Source organism: Nannospalax galili, unplaced genomic scaffold (assembly GCF_000622305.1).
Source record: "Nannospalax galili isolate Female #2095 unplaced genomic scaffold, S.galili_v1.0 scaffold30, whole genome shotgun sequence".
Taxonomy (NCBI): domain Eukaryota; kingdom Metazoa; phylum Chordata; class Mammalia; order Rodentia; family Spalacidae; genus Nannospalax; species Nannospalax galili.
In genome coordinates, this window is record NW_008329127.1 from 278,614 (window position 1) to 299,345 (window position 20,732).

The window sequence follows — 20,732 nt, forward strand, 5'->3', positions numbered from 1 at the left end:
CATCTGGAAAAACTGCTGGTACATGCTGCCAGAGACACGTTCCTACTTATGTGGTTAAGATTTATTTTAAAGCATGTTCTGCCAGAGCCAAGTGTAACTGCCACAGAACAAGAGGTGATAGATAGACCTACTTTCAGCTGTCCAAACTTGGAGCTCAGTGCTGAAGTCTGATCTACCACTTGACCCATTCTCAGCAAACCTGAGGCAAGTATGTAATGGCCTTGATGTGGCCTTCCACGCAAAGAACATCTGATGAGATGCATGAGAACCACAGCCAAGGAGTGAAGAGAGAGGAGCAAAAAGATTCTACTGCCAGATTTGGCAAGGAAGGCAAGGTTTGGGGCCACATGGTGATACGTTGGCACACCACAAGCTTAGAATCCTCAGTGATGGCAAGTGTCCAAAAGATGTCCTGAAAGGCAGCAGGCTGCCAGGTGTGCAGTGGTAGACTGACCAAAATACAGAGCATCCCAGCACAGGGCTGATCAATGAGATGGAGCATGGGCTGTAGGCTGTGAGCGTCTGGGCCTGGCTTTCCTCAGGTGTACCTCGGGATTATGAAGACTGAAGAGACCAACAGCAGCTGGGGTACACTGGTGGGGGGAGACCTTCAAACAGGTGTTTTAGTATACATGCTGTGTGAATCACAAGGAGTTGAGAGAAGACCCAGTGTGACATTAAATGGTCTCCCTTAATGAGATCATCTGTTTAAACCTGGGGTTCATTTAAAAGGTGCCACAATTGTGATGTGCAGAAGTGGATGCAGAAGCCAAGGGCCTCAGGAAAGATACAGTAGGTCCCACATGGACAGGACTCCCAGTAAGGGATGGCACTGCAGACAGGTGTCCACATCATACAGTGCAGACAGGTGTCCACATCATGCAAGGAGCATGACAGCCACTGGCTCCTCCATGGCCCTGGCTCAAGGGTTACTTCAGAACTGCAGAAGCATGTTCATGCGATCACAGCCTTTTCTTAAAGAGACATGGGAATCACATCCCCTGGGGCTCAAACACTCCCTTCCCTGCCTCATCAGCACGTAGTCCACAGGTAATCTGCAAGAAAAGGGACCAGCACATCTCCTGGCAGAGAAGGCTGAACCTCATACTCGGCTTCATGACGTGTCCACTCACAGCTGCCCTCTCCCTGTAGGGCTAAGAACTAGGCAGCAGCACAGTCTCCACTTCCTTAGTAACCTGGCTGGTGTAGACCCAGCGAACCACCATCAACCTTGTGTTTGGACACTAAAGGCCTGCCGGCCAGGGCTATCCATAGCTGGATGGAGTCAGCAGGAGGGGCAAGTCAGCTTTTAGCAGGCAGGCAGCTTGCTAGGGAAGGAAGTGACGGTAGGCTTGTGAGAGCAGTGTTACCCCCAGGGCCAGTCAAGAAGACACCTTGAACACGTAAATGGGGGTGGCTAGGTCAGGAATGTTGGCCAGCATCCTGCTGTGTAGGAGACAAACAACCACAGAGGAAGGGTTTCCAAGGCTGGTAGTACAGCCACCAGGCTATCAGGTCACATGGATGGCCTCGGTGGCTGCCTTCTCTTGAGAGGTCATTAATGCTGAGCCACACTTCCAAAAATGGCAATGGGAAGGTGAGTGGCATGATGACCAGCCCTCTACCACCTGCCTCTATGCTCTAAGTGAAAGGAGCAGTCTGGAAGAGGCTTTGTGAACAGAAAGATGTGAAATGAGGCTGGAGAAGTAAAAGCAATCTGAGGATTCAGTCCCAAGTGTCTCAGGACAACAGGCCAAAAGATACCACCACCTCTCTAGTCTGGAGATGAACCACCAATGTCCACCTAAGTTAATGGCAGCTGCTGCCCTCGCTGCCCTCAGCCTCTATGTAGCCTACACTGCAATGGCCAGACTGAGTCAGTGTCACCAGGGCTGAGGAGGATGCTGTGGCACTCAGACCTTGCCCGAGTAGGAACTGACCTCATCATAGCGGTACATCAGCTTTAGCCCACGGCAAGACTTCTGTTTCTCCACATGGCGCAGGGCACACTCCAGGCAGAACACGACGTTCTCATTCTCCTGGACAACCTGCAGGGACAGTGGCATAGCTGAGCTCAAGGAGGCCATATCTGCCCAAGCCAGGGGTCAGTGTCTCACAAATAATGGAAATGGGTGAGAACCCCAAATCAAAGCCTGCCACAGTCTTCAATTAGGACAGGGAAGAGAAACCTCTGCCTTGTCTTTGGCCATTTGTAGTTTCTCGGAGTGCTTCAGCATAGACTCTAGGTGGAGTCTAGAGTGCATAGAGTGCTGGGTGCTTAGAAGGCTCTCAAATTCAAGACTTGGCAGTCTCTGACCAAAACAACGCTGGCTCAAGATGGGCCTGAATGGAAGTATAGAAGCTAGTTCAGCATGCGTTCCTCCTCTGGATGCTCCAACAGTGAAGGAAGTTCTCAGTGAAGGAAGTTCTGGCCAGTGCTCAGAGCAGCTCAGAAGATCTAGCCAGAGACATGAGCTTTCCTGAGCTTCAATGGGGGACCTAAACTCACTACCAACACTCAGGGCTCCTCATCTTCAGTACCCAGAGGACCTGCATAGCACTGCCTCCCAAGCACATGCCCTGCCACCTGAGACTACATTGAGCACCAACAGAGGGCCTGGAAGGGCCGGGACAGTGGACCTCTTCTTTATCTGGACCTCAAGTCCGTTTTAATGGTTAAAACATAAAAATGAGCCCGAGAATTGTGGCACACACCTTTAGTCCCAGCACTCTGGAGGTAGAGGCAGGGGGATCTCTGTGCGTTTGCGCCAGCATGGTCTACATAGGGAAGTTCCAAGCCAGTCAGACACACATAGTAAGACTTTGTGTATGTGTGGCGTTATTTTGAGACAAACATAAAAATGAAAAGTGAGGCCGTAACACTTGGATGAAGTATTAAATTGGCAGTTGTTTCTGAAGGGCAGTTCAGGGAAGGCACAGGGTTTTTATAAAGCTCAAGTGCCTCTAAGAAAAGAACAGAACAGGCTATCAGAACAAGGAGATGACACTAACAGGAAAATCACCTTTAAAATAGTCCAAGGGCTAAGAAGAGGAACGTGATCAGCACTGAACAAAAAAGTGTGCACAAACTTAGTGTAAATAAAAACCTGAGATTCCCAAGTGTCTCAAGACAGTCAGGGCCAGAAGACACTAAGCCTCCATCTCCAGTCTGGAGCGCCCACCTAGGTTGACAGCAGCTGCCTTCACTGTCCTGATGGGACTTAAAATCACCAAACACACCTCTGGGTGTGTGCGAGGGCATTACCAGAAGAGTTTAGCTGAATGTGGGTGCCACCATTAGTGGGGTGGGTTCCTAGAATGAATAAAAAGGAGGGGGAAGCACCATCATCCCCCAGCTTCCTGACTGGACACAATATGACCCAGTGTGACCAGCTGACTCTCACTCCCACCACCATGCTGCTAGGAGGCCGATAGCTGGATGAGGCTCTGCAGTGGGCTTGGAGATGGCCTTCTGCAGGTCTGGTTTGAGTGCATGGGTGGACACTCACCATGGACAAGTAGCACAAGTGCTGGCAGATCTGACACCTTCTCTCTGATGTCTCCAACTGCAGCCACTTTCGAGGCTTTTTCTTCCCATCTGCCACTGTGCTATTGCTGTCATGGCTGCCATAGCGTGCAGAGGAGTGAAGGCCAGCCTCGAACAGCTGCCTGCGCTGCCGCAGCTCTGTATCCCTGTGCAGACATGGAAGGTGCCATCAGAAGACTGTTCGAACAATGGTCAGCCAGATCCCTGCTCTCCATCCAGCAGATATGCCATCCCTCCTCTGGGGTGGATGTGCCCACCAATCAAACACAGGGAAGCCTAGCCATGGTGTGAGAATCCCAGCAAACCTTCCCCAGCTGGGGACCAGAGCCTTCTGCCAAAAGGTCAAAAATGAGCCTCAAGGCTGCATGGTGACTGGGCTTTACCTAGGGTTACAGATGCTCTTGCTTCAAGCCAAGGATACATTTCACCTACTTATTGGTACTACTAAGACTCCCTACCTGGTGGACATCTTTGTGCTGCCCATCAGCACCACCAGGGGAAGGAGAGGCCCCATGTGGCTGCCAGGGAGGGAAGAGATCCACACAGGTCAGATGTAAGGGGTACCTGATTCTTTGGTGACTGTCTAACCTGGTTTAAGCTGAGAAGTACCCTCAGCAGCTGTGGGATGCAAGATGGGCCAGGTCAAAGCAGCCCCATACCAGTGTCAGGTGATGTTACTACTTACACACTCTGTGTATCTGTGTCTGACAAGAAAGCCAAGGGTTGATCGCTCTCTATACACCACCCCAAACCTACTAGAGGTACTACTACTACCACAAAATGGGGATCCAACATCCACCTTCCATTCACAACTCCAAGAGGAATTAACCCCTTGGGGCCACATGCTTTTGGTATCAGGTCACTGAGAGATTCTGAGTCATGCAGGAAAATGGGAAATAAAATGGAACAGAAAAAGCTTCCCGCCCTGAAAGCCTCGGGTGGGCCTGAAGTCCTGGGGGAACTCCTACCTGCTTCTTCAGGCCAGCCCTCCACCCACCAAGCTCTGGGGCTTCCCCTGGAGTCCCAAGAAGCCAGGTCTACAGTACCTGAGCTCATCCAAAAGGGCTGAGATGGTACTGAGGGTGGGACCGTTTTCCTTTTTCGCTTCCGCTTGTGCAATCTGATAGAGCAACTTCTCCATGGAGAATGGCTTAGCTATATGGCGGCGCTTCATCTCCTGAAAGAGAACTCACCTTTACAAAGGGCCAATTAGCATTAAGTAAGCAGCTTCCAAGGTTCCTAATGGCAGGCGGCCCACCTGAATTTATAAGAAGGTAACTGTACTTGGACTAAACCAACTGTGCCACTACGCTTATCTAGAGAACAGCATGAAATACCAGGGAAGTCCTAACACCTCCCAGTCACCTGTAAGGTGGGCACTGCAACTTGAGAATGGGGAGAGATGGTCTGTGTTCTTGGTTCCAGTGTTTTACCTTCCACACTTCTGTTTGGTCTCCCCTACACTGCAGGCTGTCCAGTAGTGGAAGTCAAAATCCTTCATGATACAAACCCAAAAGAGCTTTTCTTTCCTAGAAAACTCCTCCAGCCCTTAAGGATCACCCCCTCCCGACCTCCCAATGCTGCTGATGGAACGCTGGCTGAGGTTTTCAGAGCTGTATTCCAACATTAAATGTACCTACAAGTTTTGGGCATACACAATGCATCTGTGTTCACATACAATGACGGGACACCTGCACTGCTCACCTTGGCAGTCTCAAAGCCCATACTTGTCCACTGGGTGGTAGCAAAGTGCACAGTTTCAGAGACGCTGTAGCCACAGCACACTTTGGATACAAAGGACCCGGGGAAGCAGACAACGAACTGCCCACTCTGCTGCACGGTCCTGTGGACTTTGATTCCCTCTTTGCACAGCACCTCCGGGGAGATCTGAGGAGACAGGACCAGTTGAGGTACAGGCCCCACCCTACCCAGTCAGGCAACCTTCCTGCCCCATGGCCTAAGGACTCCAGCTCAGGAGCCCTAACAGAAGGAGCTGCTCTCAAGGAACTAGATTATGATTCTCTTTCAGAAAGTAAAAGGCCAAACCTGTAAAGAACAGACATCCCAGTCAATGCTAGCCTAAGAGCGACAACAGGTTTCTGCAGAGCAGAGGCCATGGTGAGTCCATAGCTCCTTCCTTCTTTGCCCCATGACCCTTTTGGAGACCTTCTAGGCCCACCCCAGCACTCCCAGAAGCTGACGACTTAACTGGCCTGGTGTGCACAGGCAGGGTCTGCAGAGGCCAGGGAAGACCCCTCTCAGCTGGCCATAACACAGTTGACAGCAACAAAGGCCCCCCCCCCCCCAAGGACTCACACATTCCATGGCTTTTCTGCTCTCATTCCTGCTCAGGGCGTGGGCCCCAAGAGCCCAAGCACAGAGCCAAAATGCTAGTCCTCAAGTCAACACTCAACTTATACACAAATGGACAGGCCTGACACCTGTAGAGAGCCAAGTCCAGGGTTACTGGCAGAAAACTCTTCCTCTGGTCTGGTTTCCATGCCTAGAGTCATTTGGACTCCTTGACGACTTATTTTACTTCATCCTCTTTACCACTCAAAGACAGGTCACTAAGGAGGGCAGCAGTATGAAACAGCTCTCAAGTACCCTCCAATTCCTGCCCTAGGAGGGCCCAGGAGCCCCCGCTGGGTGGACCTACCATGACATTGCTCTCCAGCATCTGTAGCCCTGGGGTACCATTGGCCTGCAGCAGGGTGTGGACCACATCCTCTAGCTTGTTCTCCTCCTCAGCAGGAATGCAATACCTGGGGCATGGGAAACACAGGAGAGGTTTGATAAGGCCTCTAAGGTAGTGAGTGACCAACCTCAGGGTAGCTGGGTGGGGGTGTTGGCCCAGGGCCTGGTGCTGTTACTGCTGGCCACTTCTGCCCAACAAAAAGCTGCAGCCCTGATTCACATGGCTCATCTTTTATGCAGATCTGACTCGCATGGTAAAGATAAAAAGCCTTCAAACCAAAGCCAGATGGTGAAACCCCTTATAAATCAGAACCAGACACAACTGTAGACTCCCTCTGCTTATGCAAGTGCTCTGACTGCAGAGAAAGGTCTGGTCCGCCGGTGTAGGAATAAGATTCGACACTGATCATGACAGGAGAAGGTGGGCACCTGTGTCCCCAAGCCAAAGCATCCCAGGAGGACCGGGGGCAGCTGGCGAGAAAAGGTACAAGAACCCTTACTTAGGTTTTCCAAATAGAGACTTGGGAAGGGGCCAAACCCAGTGCACACTTCTCACAGGCCATCTGTCCAGCCAAGGTCACAGCTGCTGGCAAAGTCCACAGGTCTAGGGAACTCTGGCTCTGTTCACCCAGTAGCTATGTGTCACAACCCAGCTTGAGACCTGCACAGGAGCGGAGTGACCACAAGGAAGGCTACGGGTCTGGGACAGCACAGACCACTGCAAGTAGAATCAGGAGAGGGGGCCTCGGTGGGAGAAAAGGCTGGAAACATGGACAGCTTAGGCTATGGAAAGAGAGACCTCAAAGTAATAGGGTTGAGCATTTTCCTGGCACCCTCTTTTGATGTCCCAAGGAGCCACTGTGGACACAGTGTCACCTGTAACATGCCAAGGGTCTGGTGAAGGGAAAGCCATTCTAGGCCTATAAGAAATGCTGTCTAAGTGACTCCTGCCTAGGCAAGTGGAGCAGGATCTGAGAGGACTTGGGCCTGCAGAAGCCAGCAGAGTCCTGATGACCACTGAGCACACAGAAGCAGGGGCCTTGTGGACCACTGGCAGCAGCTCTCCTCTCCCTCAGCACCATTCCACACCCCCAACGCCTGGCAGTCTATGATACAACCTTGTACCCTTGAAGCAAATCCTGGTCTCAGTTGCTAAGGGAGGGTATCAGCCACATTAACGTATTTTTCTTAAATGTTTATACAATTTCAAAGCAAACATATTTGGTTACTGATTTGTGATTTAAATACAGAGTTTCTAACATAAATCACATGTAAGAAAACCACACACCATGAAGCTCTCTGATGACATCCCTGGCTCTGCTTTCTTCTCTACCACTGAGGGCCCAGTGATGAGACTTCAAAGAACTCACAGAATCTCAAGTTTCACCACCTCTGACTCCATACTCAAGCTACAAAAACAACCATCATGGGCCACTTCACGTCCTAAGTTTCACATGAAAGGAACTAAAAGGGACCTTGGGTCACAGGCCTGGTGAGACCCCAATACCGCAGAGGGCAACGCTGGCCCCAGGAACTCCTATGCTGGGAAGGGCCTTAATCACACCCTACAGCTTCTCACCCAAGTAAAACTGCCCGTGAGAGAGTGCAGCATTCCACAGCTATCCAGCTGCCCACACCTCATGACCCCTCTCCTCCATCTCCCCTGAGTAGGCACTACAGGACACCAGAGGCCACAGTCGACACACAGTCCCCTCCTTGCTCATCAGGTCATGAACAGCCCATACCCAACACCAGCAGAAAGCTACCTACACTGGCCAGTTCTGAGCTTTTGTTTAATTAATTTATTTATTTAATTTTATGTGTATGCATGTATTGCCTGCATGTAGGTAAGTGCACCCGTGTTGTGAAATGCCCGAGGTCAGAAGAGGCTGTTGGATCCCCTGGAACTGAAGTTATGGACAGTTGTTAGCTGCCATGTGGGTGCTGGGATTCGAGCCCAGGTCTTCTGCAAGAACAACCAGTGTTCTTATCCGCTGAGCCATCTCTCCAGCCCAGCTTCTGTTTATTTAATAAAGAATATTTCATCACACATTAGGGCATTAAGTGCAGTTATCGGGGAAGAGTGTGACACCAGCAGGCTGAGATGATAATCTGACGTGCAGCCCTCCCCACAGGCTGCTGTCTACATGGAAACCAGAGCCCAGCCACGAGCAGACCACAGGGGACCAATAATGACCACTGCACCACACAACGGTGCAACTCATGGGGACACAACACAGCAGGAGTTAGCCTCTCAGGTCAGTTCTGACCACACAGCTTCTGGTGGGCAGGTAAGATACTGGATTGCTGGCTCAAGACCCTGCAAAGAGGTACCCTGGAGAAGTTGCCCAGACCAGTCTTCCTGTGGCACTGTATGACTGCCACCATGAAAGCAACTTGGGAATTCTACAATAGTAATTGAGGGTCCCAGCAGGGAAACAGACTACCAGCTTCAGAAGAGAACACAGAAGTGGGTATGCCTTGCTCACTGAAACATCGTCTGCTACCCTGTTGCTCTTGTGACAGAGTGGAAAGCCCAGCCAGCAATCTCTGCATCCTCCAATTGCTGCAGGCCTCAGACCCTGTCAGCATGGCTCTTCATGGAGCCATCCTCCCTGGGTGCCCAGGCCCATACCACCTGCCCGCTGGGGATAGGTACTCACCAAATGCAGTCAGCACCAGTGTGTAAGTAGTCGATATATGGAAGGTGATTTTGGTCTCGAGACCAGCATGAGGTAGAAAAGACCATGCCAATATTTAGCCAGGGAATAGTCACTCCTTAAACATAAAGGCAGAAACAGCATTTTAGAGTAACAATGTCTCAAGGTGATAGCCATTAAAACACAGTATCCTCCAGGAAAATAGGGTTCTGCCTCTCCCAGACAGAACTCAGGAAGAAAAAGGCATCCACTCCTCCCTGCTTGCTACACCGAAATGAATCCTGCCTCTCAAGGGAGCAAGATGCTGGCTGATGGTCAACACCATGGCTTTAGCTTGCTGACCCCAGAGCTAAGGCTGGAGGTGCCAAACCTCCAGAGCTGGAGAGGCTTGCCGCAACTGCCTTGCCCATGGTGAGTAAGGTAGGCTGCAGGGTTCCTGGCTTGAGCAGAAGAGTCTCTCAGCCTTCCCTCCCCAGGGCCCCAAGAAGTAATGGCAACCAGAACCTCCATGACCTTGGCTTTGCCTCTTCTGAAGCGCCCTTCACTTCTTAGCCCACTTATAGTGGGTGCCAGCAAAAACAGCCTGTAGGAGTCAAGATTCAGCCTGCAAAAGCCTTTATAATAGTCAAAGTTGCCTACTAGGTTTCTTAGATTCTAACCATGCGGGTCCATGTTTTTATTGACTTTAACAGATGTAACTGTATTCTTCTCTTTCTCCCAAAGTCAAAATGGAACTGCATATACACTTAGCACCTAAAACCCCAGACCCTCTCCACCAGTGCTTGGCTGCTGCTGGAGGGTAGTTCCCATTATGCTTACCAGGCACAGCACCAAGGTGACGCAAGATGGACCCTGTGTTATTGGGGAGGACGGTGAGGTTCCATCCATGCCTGCAAGGGAAAGATGAGATCTGTCACAGGCTGGCGGGGAAGGGTGCCCAACTAGCACATGGACAAGGGATTGTATTATTACCTTGAAAAGGGTTCAGATTTTCCCACTGGGAACCCGCTGCCATGCGTATTTGTGTCTACCTTTCCACAGTGCACTGCCACATGACAGTCCTTCTCTTCTACTAACCTCCAGTACTCTTGCTGTAGGAAAGAGGAAACGACAGTCACTGTCTGTGCCTAAGCCCCAGGGCACTTCACGACACTGGGACACCATGTGTAGTGCAAGATGATGTCAGGTAAGATGGGAGGTAATCCAAGGGTACCACCCTGAGAACTTAACAGATAGCCATGGTAGGACCTCTGTGTCTCTGGGGACACTCCATTTAGGCAAGGCTGCAGAGTCTCAGTATATACTGTTTCCGCTGGGATGACAACAGAAAGATAAACACTATCCCAGGGAAGCCACCCATGTGTACTATGAGGAAGGGTGGACTAACAGAATAGGGTTTATACATACCATCAGCATTAATCTACCTAAAGCTTGAGGACACTAAACAAAAAGACAGTATGGACCTGGAGTAGTGAGACCCAGTCAGAAAGCAGGCCAGGGCTGCCAGGCTGAGGGAGGGGTTTGGAAAGTATTTAAGGGGCACCGAGTACTGAATTTGGGTTTGGGATAGATGATGATGGCTGTACAATGTGAATCAACTTAATGCCACAGAAATGTACACTTAATGTACAACTGAGTTTGGATCCCCAGAACCCACATAAAACTGGATGTTGTAATGTGTTGCATGTGATCTCAGAGCACCTAGGATGAGATGGGATATGGAAATAGATTTCCCAGAAGCTCCTGAGCAGGCTAGCCTGATATACTTATCAGTCCACAGAGACTTTGCCTAAAAAATTCAGAAGGCAAGGACCAACACTCAAGGTTGTCCTCTGGCTCCCACACACACCCTGTGGAAAGTGAATGCTGACACACACAAACATGCACACACACTGAAGATTAAAATGGCGACTGTCACCAAGAATGGTGGCACACACCTCTACTCCCAGCACTTGGAATGCAGAGGCAACAGGATCTCTGTAAGTGTGAGGTCAGCCTGGCTTACACAGCAAGTTCAAGGCCAGTCTGGGCTACAGAGTAAAACCAAAAAATCAGGAGGCAGAGACAGACAGATCTCTGTGAGTTCAAGGCCAGCTTGGTCTATATAGTGAGTTCCAGCAGGCTAGCTGGGACTACAGGGAGACCCTAACTCAAAATGACCAAAAAAAAAAAAAAAAAAAAAAAAAAAAAAGCAAAGCTACTAAGCTGCAGTTTACAGGAAAGAAATTCAAACAAAAAGCAGGGAGAGGAAGAGGGAAAAGATTTCCTGTGCTCCCACGTAGAACCTGCTAAGGGCAGCACTCATCTAGCTCATGGCACAAGTGCACCTGGTCACACTCTGGGAACTGACAGACACACTGCTGTATAGGGTCAGCACTCTGCTGCAAATCAGCATCCCTAGAGTGTTAGGATAGATACAGGAACAGCAGTAAAGGTGCTGCACACGAAACTGGTGACCTGAGTTCAATCCCTAGAACCCATGTAAAAGTGGAAGGAGAGAACTGACTCCAACGGTGTCCTGACCTCCATAGGTGCACTGTGGCACAAGTGTCCCCCCATCCCCAATAATATATATAGCCTGGTCATACTGTCACATGTCTGAGCTGATACCAGCAGAGCTGGAGGGCTAGCGACAAGAAATGGGTTGCATATACTCTATCAGAGGGACAAGCTATGCCACTTCCTTTTGAGGTAATGTCTTGATTTGTTTTTAATCACCATTCCAGAAGCATATATTCTCCCCTGGACAGACCTGAACGAAACTCCATTCAGTGAGCATCCAGGATCTGCCTGAAATTCAGCTCCCAAGAGCAGGGAGACACTTTTGATTCCTCACAAGAGAGTCCTGGCTACAGTCCCAAATGGCCAAAAACCATTTCTCTCTATCCTGGAAAGAACTGGCAATCCTGTGACTTGGGAGACTAAGAGCTGAGACTCATAGCCACCAAGCTCCAGCAGAGGCATAGCACTCTGGGAAGGAGGGAGGGAGACTCACTCCACAGCAGCAGCAGGCACCTCCAGCTGTTGTCAGCAGAGGAGAGGAAAGACACAGAGCACAAGGTGCCAGCTAGGAAGGCTGGAATCTGGTTCTAGCAAATTTCCACTTTGTGTTTTAGTATTCATGTTACTGCTAGAGCAAAACCCCTAAATAGAAGCCTGTAAAATGAGCTATGGACTTTAACAGCGGCCAGCACCTTTGAGCCAGGAACACATGAACATGGGAGGGACAACAAAGCTCTAGTGCCAACGGTCCTCTAAGTCTTTCATCTGACATGTCTACCACAATGCCATGAAGGGTCTGGAGGCAGCTCTAATAGCCACACAGGCATCAATCAGGTCAGTCTAGTGTAATGGCCACATCCCATGGCCTAGAGAGATCTAAACCTGGGATGAGGGTGGGATGCCAGGCGACTCACTCCACAGCAGCAGCAGGCACCTCCAGCTGTTGTCAGCAGAGGAGAGGAAAGACACAGAGCACAAGGCGCCAGCTAGGAAGGCTGGAATCTGGTTCTAGCAAATTTCCACTTTGTGTTTTAGTATTCATGTTACTGCTAGAGCAAAACCCCTAAATAGAAGCCTGTAAAATGAGCTATGGACTTTAACAGCGGCCAGCACCTTTGAGCCAGGAACACATGAACATGGGAGGGACAACAAAGCTCTAGTGCCAACGGTCCTCTAAGTCTTTCATCTGACATGTCTACCACAATGCCATGAAGGGTCTGGAGGCAGCTCTAATAGCCACACAGGCATCAATCAGGTCAGTCTAGTGTAATGGCCACATCCCATGGCCTAGAGAGATCTAAACCTGGGATGAGGGTGGGATGCCAGGCCCCAGAGTTAAGCACAAAGAATTCTCCAAAGGGCCAGGAAGCTGGTTGACATCAGAAGAGATCACCACCCCCACCCCCTCCCGACACACACACACACACACACACACACACACACACACACACACCACCTGCCTCCTCCCAAAAGCAGTTTTCTGGAACCAGGATCAGAGATGGGTTCTCCCCCTTCCTGAAGCAACCACTGCTGGGGTCCTACATCAGCAGCGGGAGGGTCACAGGAACTCCACTGGGCTCTAGCCAGGGAATGTAAATAAACAGACCCCCAGTTTGGTCCTGTAGTGCCTCATGCACAGTGGCCCCTAATTGGTCTGGGCACAGAAGAGCTCACTGTCTTTCCAGCCTTGCACTAACTCAAAGAAGAGAGTTGGCAGTGACACAAAAATGGCGACCTGCCAATCCCATTACGTGAACAGAAGAGGGCAAAGCATACCATGGCTTCCAGAGGATTCCAAACATTCTCTTGCACAACTCACAGGAAGGCTGGGTGAGAGGCAGCTCAGAGAGTATAAAAGCTGCCAGCTGGATGGGTGGTGGGCATCCCGACACACCTCTCAGATTCACCTCCAGCAGAGGCCAGGGAATCCCATCATCTTTACTAGACTGATTTTCTAGCTGCACCAGTGCACACTCAACACAGGAGGCTCTGCGGGTCGGTCAGCTGACTCACCTCGATCTCAGCTGGAGCAGGCTCCTTGCTGAAACACATGTTCATGATGTTTCTTGCTGTTCGATAAAAAGTTGTTAGAGAAACAGATCTTCCCTGAAAGAAAAAGAGCAAAGTAAAGCTTAGATGTGACACTAAGCCCTGGGCTTCAAATCATGACACAAACCTGGTGGTCACAGATGTCTGCCCAGTGACTTTCCTGTGGTGACAAGTCACACTGTGTCCCCAAGGCAGAAAAAAATCCTTAGATAAGGGTTAAGTCAGAATCCCCAGGACCACAGACCACAGAAGGACAAGCGCATCTGTTGACAACTGCGACGAGCAACCTGACCGGTTTTTCCCCAGACACAGAGAGGCTGCCAGACCCAGGAAACACACACAAAACTCAATGAGCATAAAAGAACAGTCTAAGGGATGCTTCAAATGCATCTTGAACTCCAGACAGAACTCCCTATGCAAGAAGGATAAAGGCTATGGGCCCAATAAGAACCTACAGTGACCATGACCAGAAATCTCAGACAGTGACGCTTGAGACCCATGAAAAGACTTCTAGTCAGGAGTCTCCTCACATGCAAACTGGCTGGGAGAGCAGCCTGAACTTGGGAAGTTTCAACCTCTGCGCGACCCACAAGGAGGGCCAACACGCACACCCTGCCATCCTCTTTCCGAAGCACTACACACATTACTCTGATAAAAATGACCTGCTGACAACTCCTCCTCTTATCTAGCCTGAGAATATGGGCTGTTTTCAGATGCAATCCTTCTAAAGGTCTTGTCTTTTTCTCCTTTATGAAAAAAAACAAAACTTTTTTGCGGAGCTAGAGAAATGGTTTAGTGGTTAAGAGCACTGGCTGCTCTTACAGAAAACCCAGATTTGGCTCCTAGTACCCACGTAGAGACTCACAACCATCCTTAACTCCAGTTTCAGGGGATCCAATGCTTGCTTCTGGCCTCCATGGGCACTGCACAACAGTGGTGTACTTACATACATTTAGGTGAAACACTCATAACACATGAAGTAACAATAAACTTTAAGCTGGGCATGGTGGCGCACCCTTTAATCCCAGCACTTGGGAGGCAGAGGCAGGCAGATCTTTGTGAGTTTGAGGCCAGCCTGGTCTACATAGCGAGTTCCAGGACAGCTGGGGCTACAGGGAGACCCTGTCTCAAAAAGATAAATTAAATAATAAATAAATAAATAAAATCAACTTTAAAACAAGCAAAGGTGTAGTTGGTACAGAATAGTTTTTAACATAGATCTAAGCATGGGCTTTAATTAAAGGGAGTCCCCACCTTCTCCTTGAACAGGCATATTACTCCCAATTCCAGAAACCGACTGAGCACCTTATATACTAGGCCTAGCTCTGGGCCTGGAGATGAAGCTGTGTGCCAACCAGACTGCAGCTCTGGCCTTGTGAGCATCCATTCAGTCTGGGGTCTCAGCATTCAGATGTTAGCAAGAGTTGGGAGCAGGTTTACAGCAGCTTTGACATGAGCTGGTAAGAGCAGTTCCTGTCACTGGGGGACAGCATCATCAAAAAGCAAGAACCAGCTACAGCCTCTCCAGGGGCCACACCACAGCCAAGAGTATGGAGACTGGAGTTTGGGCTTGTTCTCCAGCAAGCCAAGGAACGGGACGAGAGTCTCAGATTGAGAAGGTAACTTTCCTGCAACTCTAAACCTTTCTCAAATAAATAAAGAGGTAACTGCAGGGAGGCCCCAACTTTACATTAACTAAAACAGAACACAATGAACAGAGGTGACAGGAAGCTAGTGCTGGCGGTCAAGGTCCCAGGGTGTATACCTTGGCTAAGCTCATCAGATTTTTCCAATTAAATCTAAAAATATTTTTTAACAGAACATGTTTATAAAAACAAGACAAAATAACTCTTCCTTGCATCCAACACATTCCCACAGCACTGGCCTTCTTAAATACTGACAAACACGGAAAGCATCTCTCCCTTCAGAAGGTGGTGGTTTGGAATCTCAGACTTCATTGAGTGGCTTGAATTAATGAAGACAACTTTTGCTGGCACTCAGGAAATGCCAAATAAAGCACTTAGAGCTCCTGGGCCACTTCTCCCTTTTCATAGAAAGGTTTCAGAGGCACAGAAGGATGCTTGAGGGCTGTGGGTAGCTGTTCTCCATCCCCCAAGGCCAGGTCTCTACTTGGTAGTTCAGGAGGATAAAGAACCAGACCAAAAGAGACCAAACCCTTCCTTTCTATAAAAAGATGGAGTAATACCCAAAGCCCAGAAGTAAGCTCTAAGCTGAAAACTCAGCAGCTGACCTAGCCTCAAGAAGAGACTCCTCTGTGTGGTCCTATCATTTATGGTGGCAGTCACTGCAGTGGGATAATCTGGAACCTGAAGCGAGGGGCCACAGAAACCTGGAGGACAGATGGGAAAGGTGAGTACTGGCCAGCCAGTGCAGCTGAAACCAGTGTACCTCAACACTCCCAAGAAATGCAACAGAGGCCAAGACTTCTTCAGAGAACACTTCCCTCCAGGAAATCCAAAAAGGAACCAGAGGGCAAGTCTGCATCAGGTAACTCTGCAGAGGCCTCATTTGGGGGGCGGTGACAGCCTCTGGCCTGGGGCTGTCCTTCCCCACGCCTGCAGCAAGCCAAGGGGAGCCCTAAGTAAGCCTTGGGAGGCAGCTGCTGAGAGGTGCTGCTAACTCTTTTCTTGGACAGTGAAGCAAAGTGGCTCAGGGACTTGTGTTGGAACAGCATAAGCAGTTCCACTTTCTATTATTATTATTACTATTATTACTATTATTATTATTACTATTACTATTATTATTATTTTGGTCTTTCTGAAACAGGGTCTCCCTTTAGCCCCAGCTGGCCTGGAACTCACAGTGATCCACCTGCCTCTGCCTCCCAAGTGCTAGGACTACAGGTGTGTGCCACCACGCCTGGCTTAGCAGTTCTACTTTCTAGTCTCTCTCCCTCCTCTTCCCTGCACTGCTGTTAATGGTGAAATTCATGTTGATAGCTTTATTAGGCCCAGTTCTCTACATCTCTACACCTGGCAGTGCTCAGCTGGGGCAGAAACACAGCAGGACATTGGAATACAAAATAATGAGGGAGAAAAGGGTGTTCTCAGAGCCCAAGGGCCTCAGCCTGGGCAGCCATGAGAGAAGCAGTGCCCATAAAGGCAGGCCTAGAACCAGGAGCACAGGACACACTGAGCCACACCCTCATCTGCCTTGTTCCTGGAACATGAGCAAGCACAAACCATTTAATTTAAAGGAAGCCAGAAGAGCCCAGAGAGGCAAACAACACACCTAATACTAAAAAGATGCAGAGCCCCAGACCTGTGTCCTTTACCATCCAACAGCCCAGCCTCCTTGGCCAGCTCCAGCTCTCTCTAATCCTGATACACCTTCACTTCAGACAGAACACTGGCTAGTGGCATGAGCTATGGAATCAGTGTGTATCTCCTCCAAAGTGCATGGTAAAGTTTCCATAGTGACAGCACTAGAGGTGAACCCTTCTACCAAGCTCCTACATAGGAGGGCCTTCACCAGATGCCAGCACCTTGATAAGGGCCTGCCCAGCCTTAAGAACTATGAGCCAAAATTTGTTTATGAATTTTCCTTTACAACAGTTCAAAACAGACTAAGACTACACTAGCATTTCACTCCAGCAGAGCAGTCAGCCTCCCCTGGGCTCCACCACAGCAGGGCCCACATTCTCAGTCCCATCCATTCAGTGGTAGGTGTTGTGGGCACCATGCAGAGCCCTACCTTATAGATGCACTTATGGAAGTCGTTAAGAACACCTTTGTCCTCCTCCTCTTCTTTGACCACTTCCTTTTCCTGAGCGAACAGTCGCCGACGGCCAGTCTTGAGTGGGGCCTGCCCCACCTCCTTGAGCTTGCTACGGAAGCCATTCCTGGGTGTAACACCATGGATGAGCCCATTTTTTGGCTCAAAGCGGGGTAAGGGGTGGAACTTGTGATGGTCATTCTCCGTGTGGCCCTCCAGAGGCCCCTTGCGCTTCTCCAGGATCTCCTTCTCCATCAGCACCTCCTTTTCCAGCCGCCGGTGTTCCTCTGGGGACAAGGAATCATAGGACAGCAGGTACTGGCAGTAGGCCTCCTGAAGCTTGGCCAGCCGGTCCTGGGCAGTTTTGGGGATGCGCAACATGTCTGCTAGTTTGTTCCATTTTTTGAGGTCAGTCACTTGCTGCATGCCGCCCATCTCATTAATCAGCCGGAAAAAGCAGGCCAGGTCAAGCTCGCAGCCTCCTGAAGTGATGAGGGAGGAAAGCACGGGGTGGCTGGTAAGGACATTTTTTTCTTCTATAACCTATAGGTCCTGAATGCCTAGTATGAACCAGGAATTATGCCAGGCTCCAGGTTTAGAACAATAAAAAGCTAGCTTACAGTCTGTGAAGAGGCTGTGGCTGAGGACCAGGAGACCACACACATTCAGATAAGACATTAAGACACCATCTTAGGAAGGTATTCAAGGTAACATGTAAGGGGCAAACCAAATGGAAGGAAGGAAAGAGGCAGCCATGCAGCAAGGGTCCCCAACCTGAGGGTCCAGCACAGACTAGGGCACTATCACGTATCAGAGGGTAGAGGTGGCAGGGACAAAGTAATCGTAAGAGATGGGCAGGACCTGGACATCGCTTCTTGGGGCCAACAGTGTTCCCTCATGGCTCAGAACACCTCATCATAAATTCACCAAGACCAATCTTCCTTTCAACACCCAAGTCTTTCACTCACAAGAGGAGGATTTATTCTCAATCCAGGAGAAAGAGCAAGTGCCTGAGGGCCCAAAGCCTTCTACCTGACACAGAGCACCTGTTTACCTCAGAAGGCAACGAGTTCAAACGTGGATCATAACTCAAATATAGGCTGGGGGCTGGATCCCAGCGCCTAGTTTGTGCCTAGTATGTTCAAGGCCCTGATTTCCACCTTAAGCACAAAACCTCAGATGTATTTACATGAAGACCTCACTACTAGACTCCACCTAGATGGAAAATGAAGAAGTCACCTTCCTGGGCTGAGGGAACACCACTGGGAGCACTGTCCCTCTTGTATGGCTCAGAGAAGGTCCCATTTGGTCATCAAACTGATGCTCCAAGAAAAATGGAGATGGACAAATAAGGACAAGAATGGCACAAAACTGGCCTGGACTACAATGCTGTGAAGCCAGCACACTGAAGTGGAAAACTCTAAGACCCCAGGCTGTGATGCTATTATGAAGAAGGCGCTTTAAAGTGGCCACTAAATTAAAACAAGGTCACCCACGCGGACCTTACACCAACCTCACTGATGTCCTTACAAGGGAGAGATGAAGGCACGGATACACAGGTAAGTCTACGGGAGGACAGCAGGAGTAGGCGCCCTCTCTAAGCTATGGAGAGTGCCCTGGAAACCAACCTTGCCAACATCGGACTGGAAAACCGCAATGTCTGATGTTAAAGCCACCAGCCCGCAGCACTTCTGATGGCAGCCTGCACTCCTCAGCACCTCCTTGGACACTGCTCTGCTGCAGCAGCTGCAGGGCAGCAGAAGGCAGCCCAGCAAAGGCCTGGGGCTCCAACAAAAAGAGGGAAGGAGGCCCCATGCCCATGCCCATGCCCATCAACACCGACATTCTTCTTGCCTCAAGCATCTAGAACCTGGAGAAGGGGGGCTGTACCAGAACTGGGAAACCAGCCAAGGAGCTCGGTTACTTCACCTCAGCCAGGACTATGACAAAGAGGAGAGAGGGGAGCTACCCAACCCAAAACCTTACCTATAAGGGGGAGCTCGTCCATGGTGATGCCCTGAGATCTGAGGTGCTTCTTGATGCAGGCCAGCCGCTGCACGTTGGGGCCCCAGCGCCGGCCCAGCTTGTGGATGTGCTGGATCTGCGTGACAAAGCGCATCTCATCGTTGAGCTTGCACTCGGGCCGCCAGTCAGGAGGGGGGATCACGCGGCACATCCCGTACTTCTCCACCTGAGCCCGCACCGACTCAATGTAGATAAGTGGGTCGTGGAACTCCTTGGCGGAGGGCCTGAGGACGGGGATCTCGTCCATCGCCGCCCACCCAGACTTGCTGCCCCCCTTTTCTGGCTTGCCCTGTGGGTCATGCGGCTTGTGCGAGGACTCAGGTTGCGAGGTAGAACGATTTTCACAGGGGGTGCCCTCTGTCTTGCCATGTGCTTGTTTGCCTGGTGTGTTCTTGCCAGCTGCGGCCCGCTTTGGCCGGTTCCTTTCCAAACTTCGCTCGGGCACTTCCTTCTTCACGTGTCCATTCAGCAGAGACTTCTCTGCTGTGGCCGCTGAGGCCTTTTTGCCAGGGGCTTCAGCAGCACCTGCTGCCCCCTTCATCTTCTTGGGGGGCGACTGCGGCTTCTCCGCCTGCTGTGCCTCTTCCAGTCTCCTCTTGGAATTCCTCAGCCCCTCCCTCAGCTGCCGCCCCCCCACCTCCTTAGTGCATGACTTTGGGTTCAACCTGCTGCTGGCCTTGAGGCTGCTGAGAGCAGGCCCAGTGGACCTGGACGCCCCCCCGAGGGATAGCACCTGTTTGCGGGTTTTTGCATTGCTACTTTCAGTTTTCCCTGAGATTGTGTGGTTGACAGCTGAACTGGGTTTGTGGTGGTTGGGTTTGGTTTCCTTGACCAGTTCTCTCTTGGCTTTGGTGTATGTGACAGTCCCCTTGGTCACTGTGGCAGTGTACTTCACAGTTTTGGATGGTGAAGGTCTGACTTCTCGAATCTTTTTGGCACTGGTTGTACCTGCACCCAGAGATGACATTCGAGTGACTCCATTTACCTTAGAAACCTACAGAGGCAGTGGAAGCAGAGGAGAGAGAATCAGTACCTGCAACACAACAGCGAGAGCAACGGTCACAGCCGCTGGTGACAGAGCAGACCCAGCTCCTGCAGCCTGGCACAGAAGAGACACCAGGACATGAGCCAAGCAAGACAGAAAGCCGTTAAGAATGCATTTGTGATGCTGGTGTAAGACCTTCATACCACATACCTATCATTCTGCACCAAACTGTAGCCAGGTCTGGTGAGCCTCCTGTTTCTACAGTGTAGAACTGTTCCAATTGTAACAATTGTTCCCATGGCCCTTCTGGGAAATGTGGGGCGCCACAGTAAAGACCCCTGCATGGGCCTATTGAGTACCTGTCCCGTGTCTTTAAGAGGTTATAACAGAAAGATCTAGCCCATTTGAAGAACGTGTGTAGTACATACAGTTTGAAATATGTAACTACAGATCCCTTCTTAAAAAACGATCACTATTCTTCACGTGCTCCACATAACAGCACAGCCAGCCCATAGAACAGAAAACCCTCCAT

General features: G+C 50.2%; 1 protein-coding gene across 2 annotated transcripts in view; it reads right to left on the reverse strand.

Moving 5' to 3' along the window:
• The window catches only part of Jarid2 (jumonji and AT-rich interaction domain containing 2), a 244,777-nt gene that overhangs the window by 2,592 nt on the left and 221,453 nt on the right, over positions 1 to 20,732 (reverse strand). For both annotated transcript variants that reach the window (XM_008831385.3, XM_008831393.2), the window contains 11 exons: positions 19,177 to 20,209; positions 17,170 to 17,672; positions 13,420 to 13,512; positions 9,877 to 9,995; positions 9,724 to 9,794; positions 8,908 to 9,022; positions 6,207 to 6,312; positions 5,252 to 5,434; positions 4,594 to 4,724; positions 3,510 to 3,693; positions 1,941 to 2,048 (listed from right to left, as the gene is read on the reverse strand). In XM_008831385.3, the coding sequence (XP_008829607.1) occupies positions 1,941 to 2,048; positions 3,510 to 3,693; positions 4,594 to 4,724; positions 5,252 to 5,434; positions 6,207 to 6,312; positions 8,908 to 9,022; positions 9,724 to 9,794; positions 9,877 to 9,995; positions 13,420 to 13,512; positions 17,170 to 17,672; positions 19,177 to 20,209 (2,646 nt within the window). The remainder of the gene's footprint in view (positions 1 to 1,940; positions 2,049 to 3,509; positions 3,694 to 4,593; positions 4,725 to 5,251; positions 5,435 to 6,206; positions 6,313 to 8,907; positions 9,023 to 9,723; positions 9,795 to 9,876; positions 9,996 to 13,419; positions 13,513 to 17,169; positions 17,673 to 19,176; positions 20,210 to 20,732) is intronic.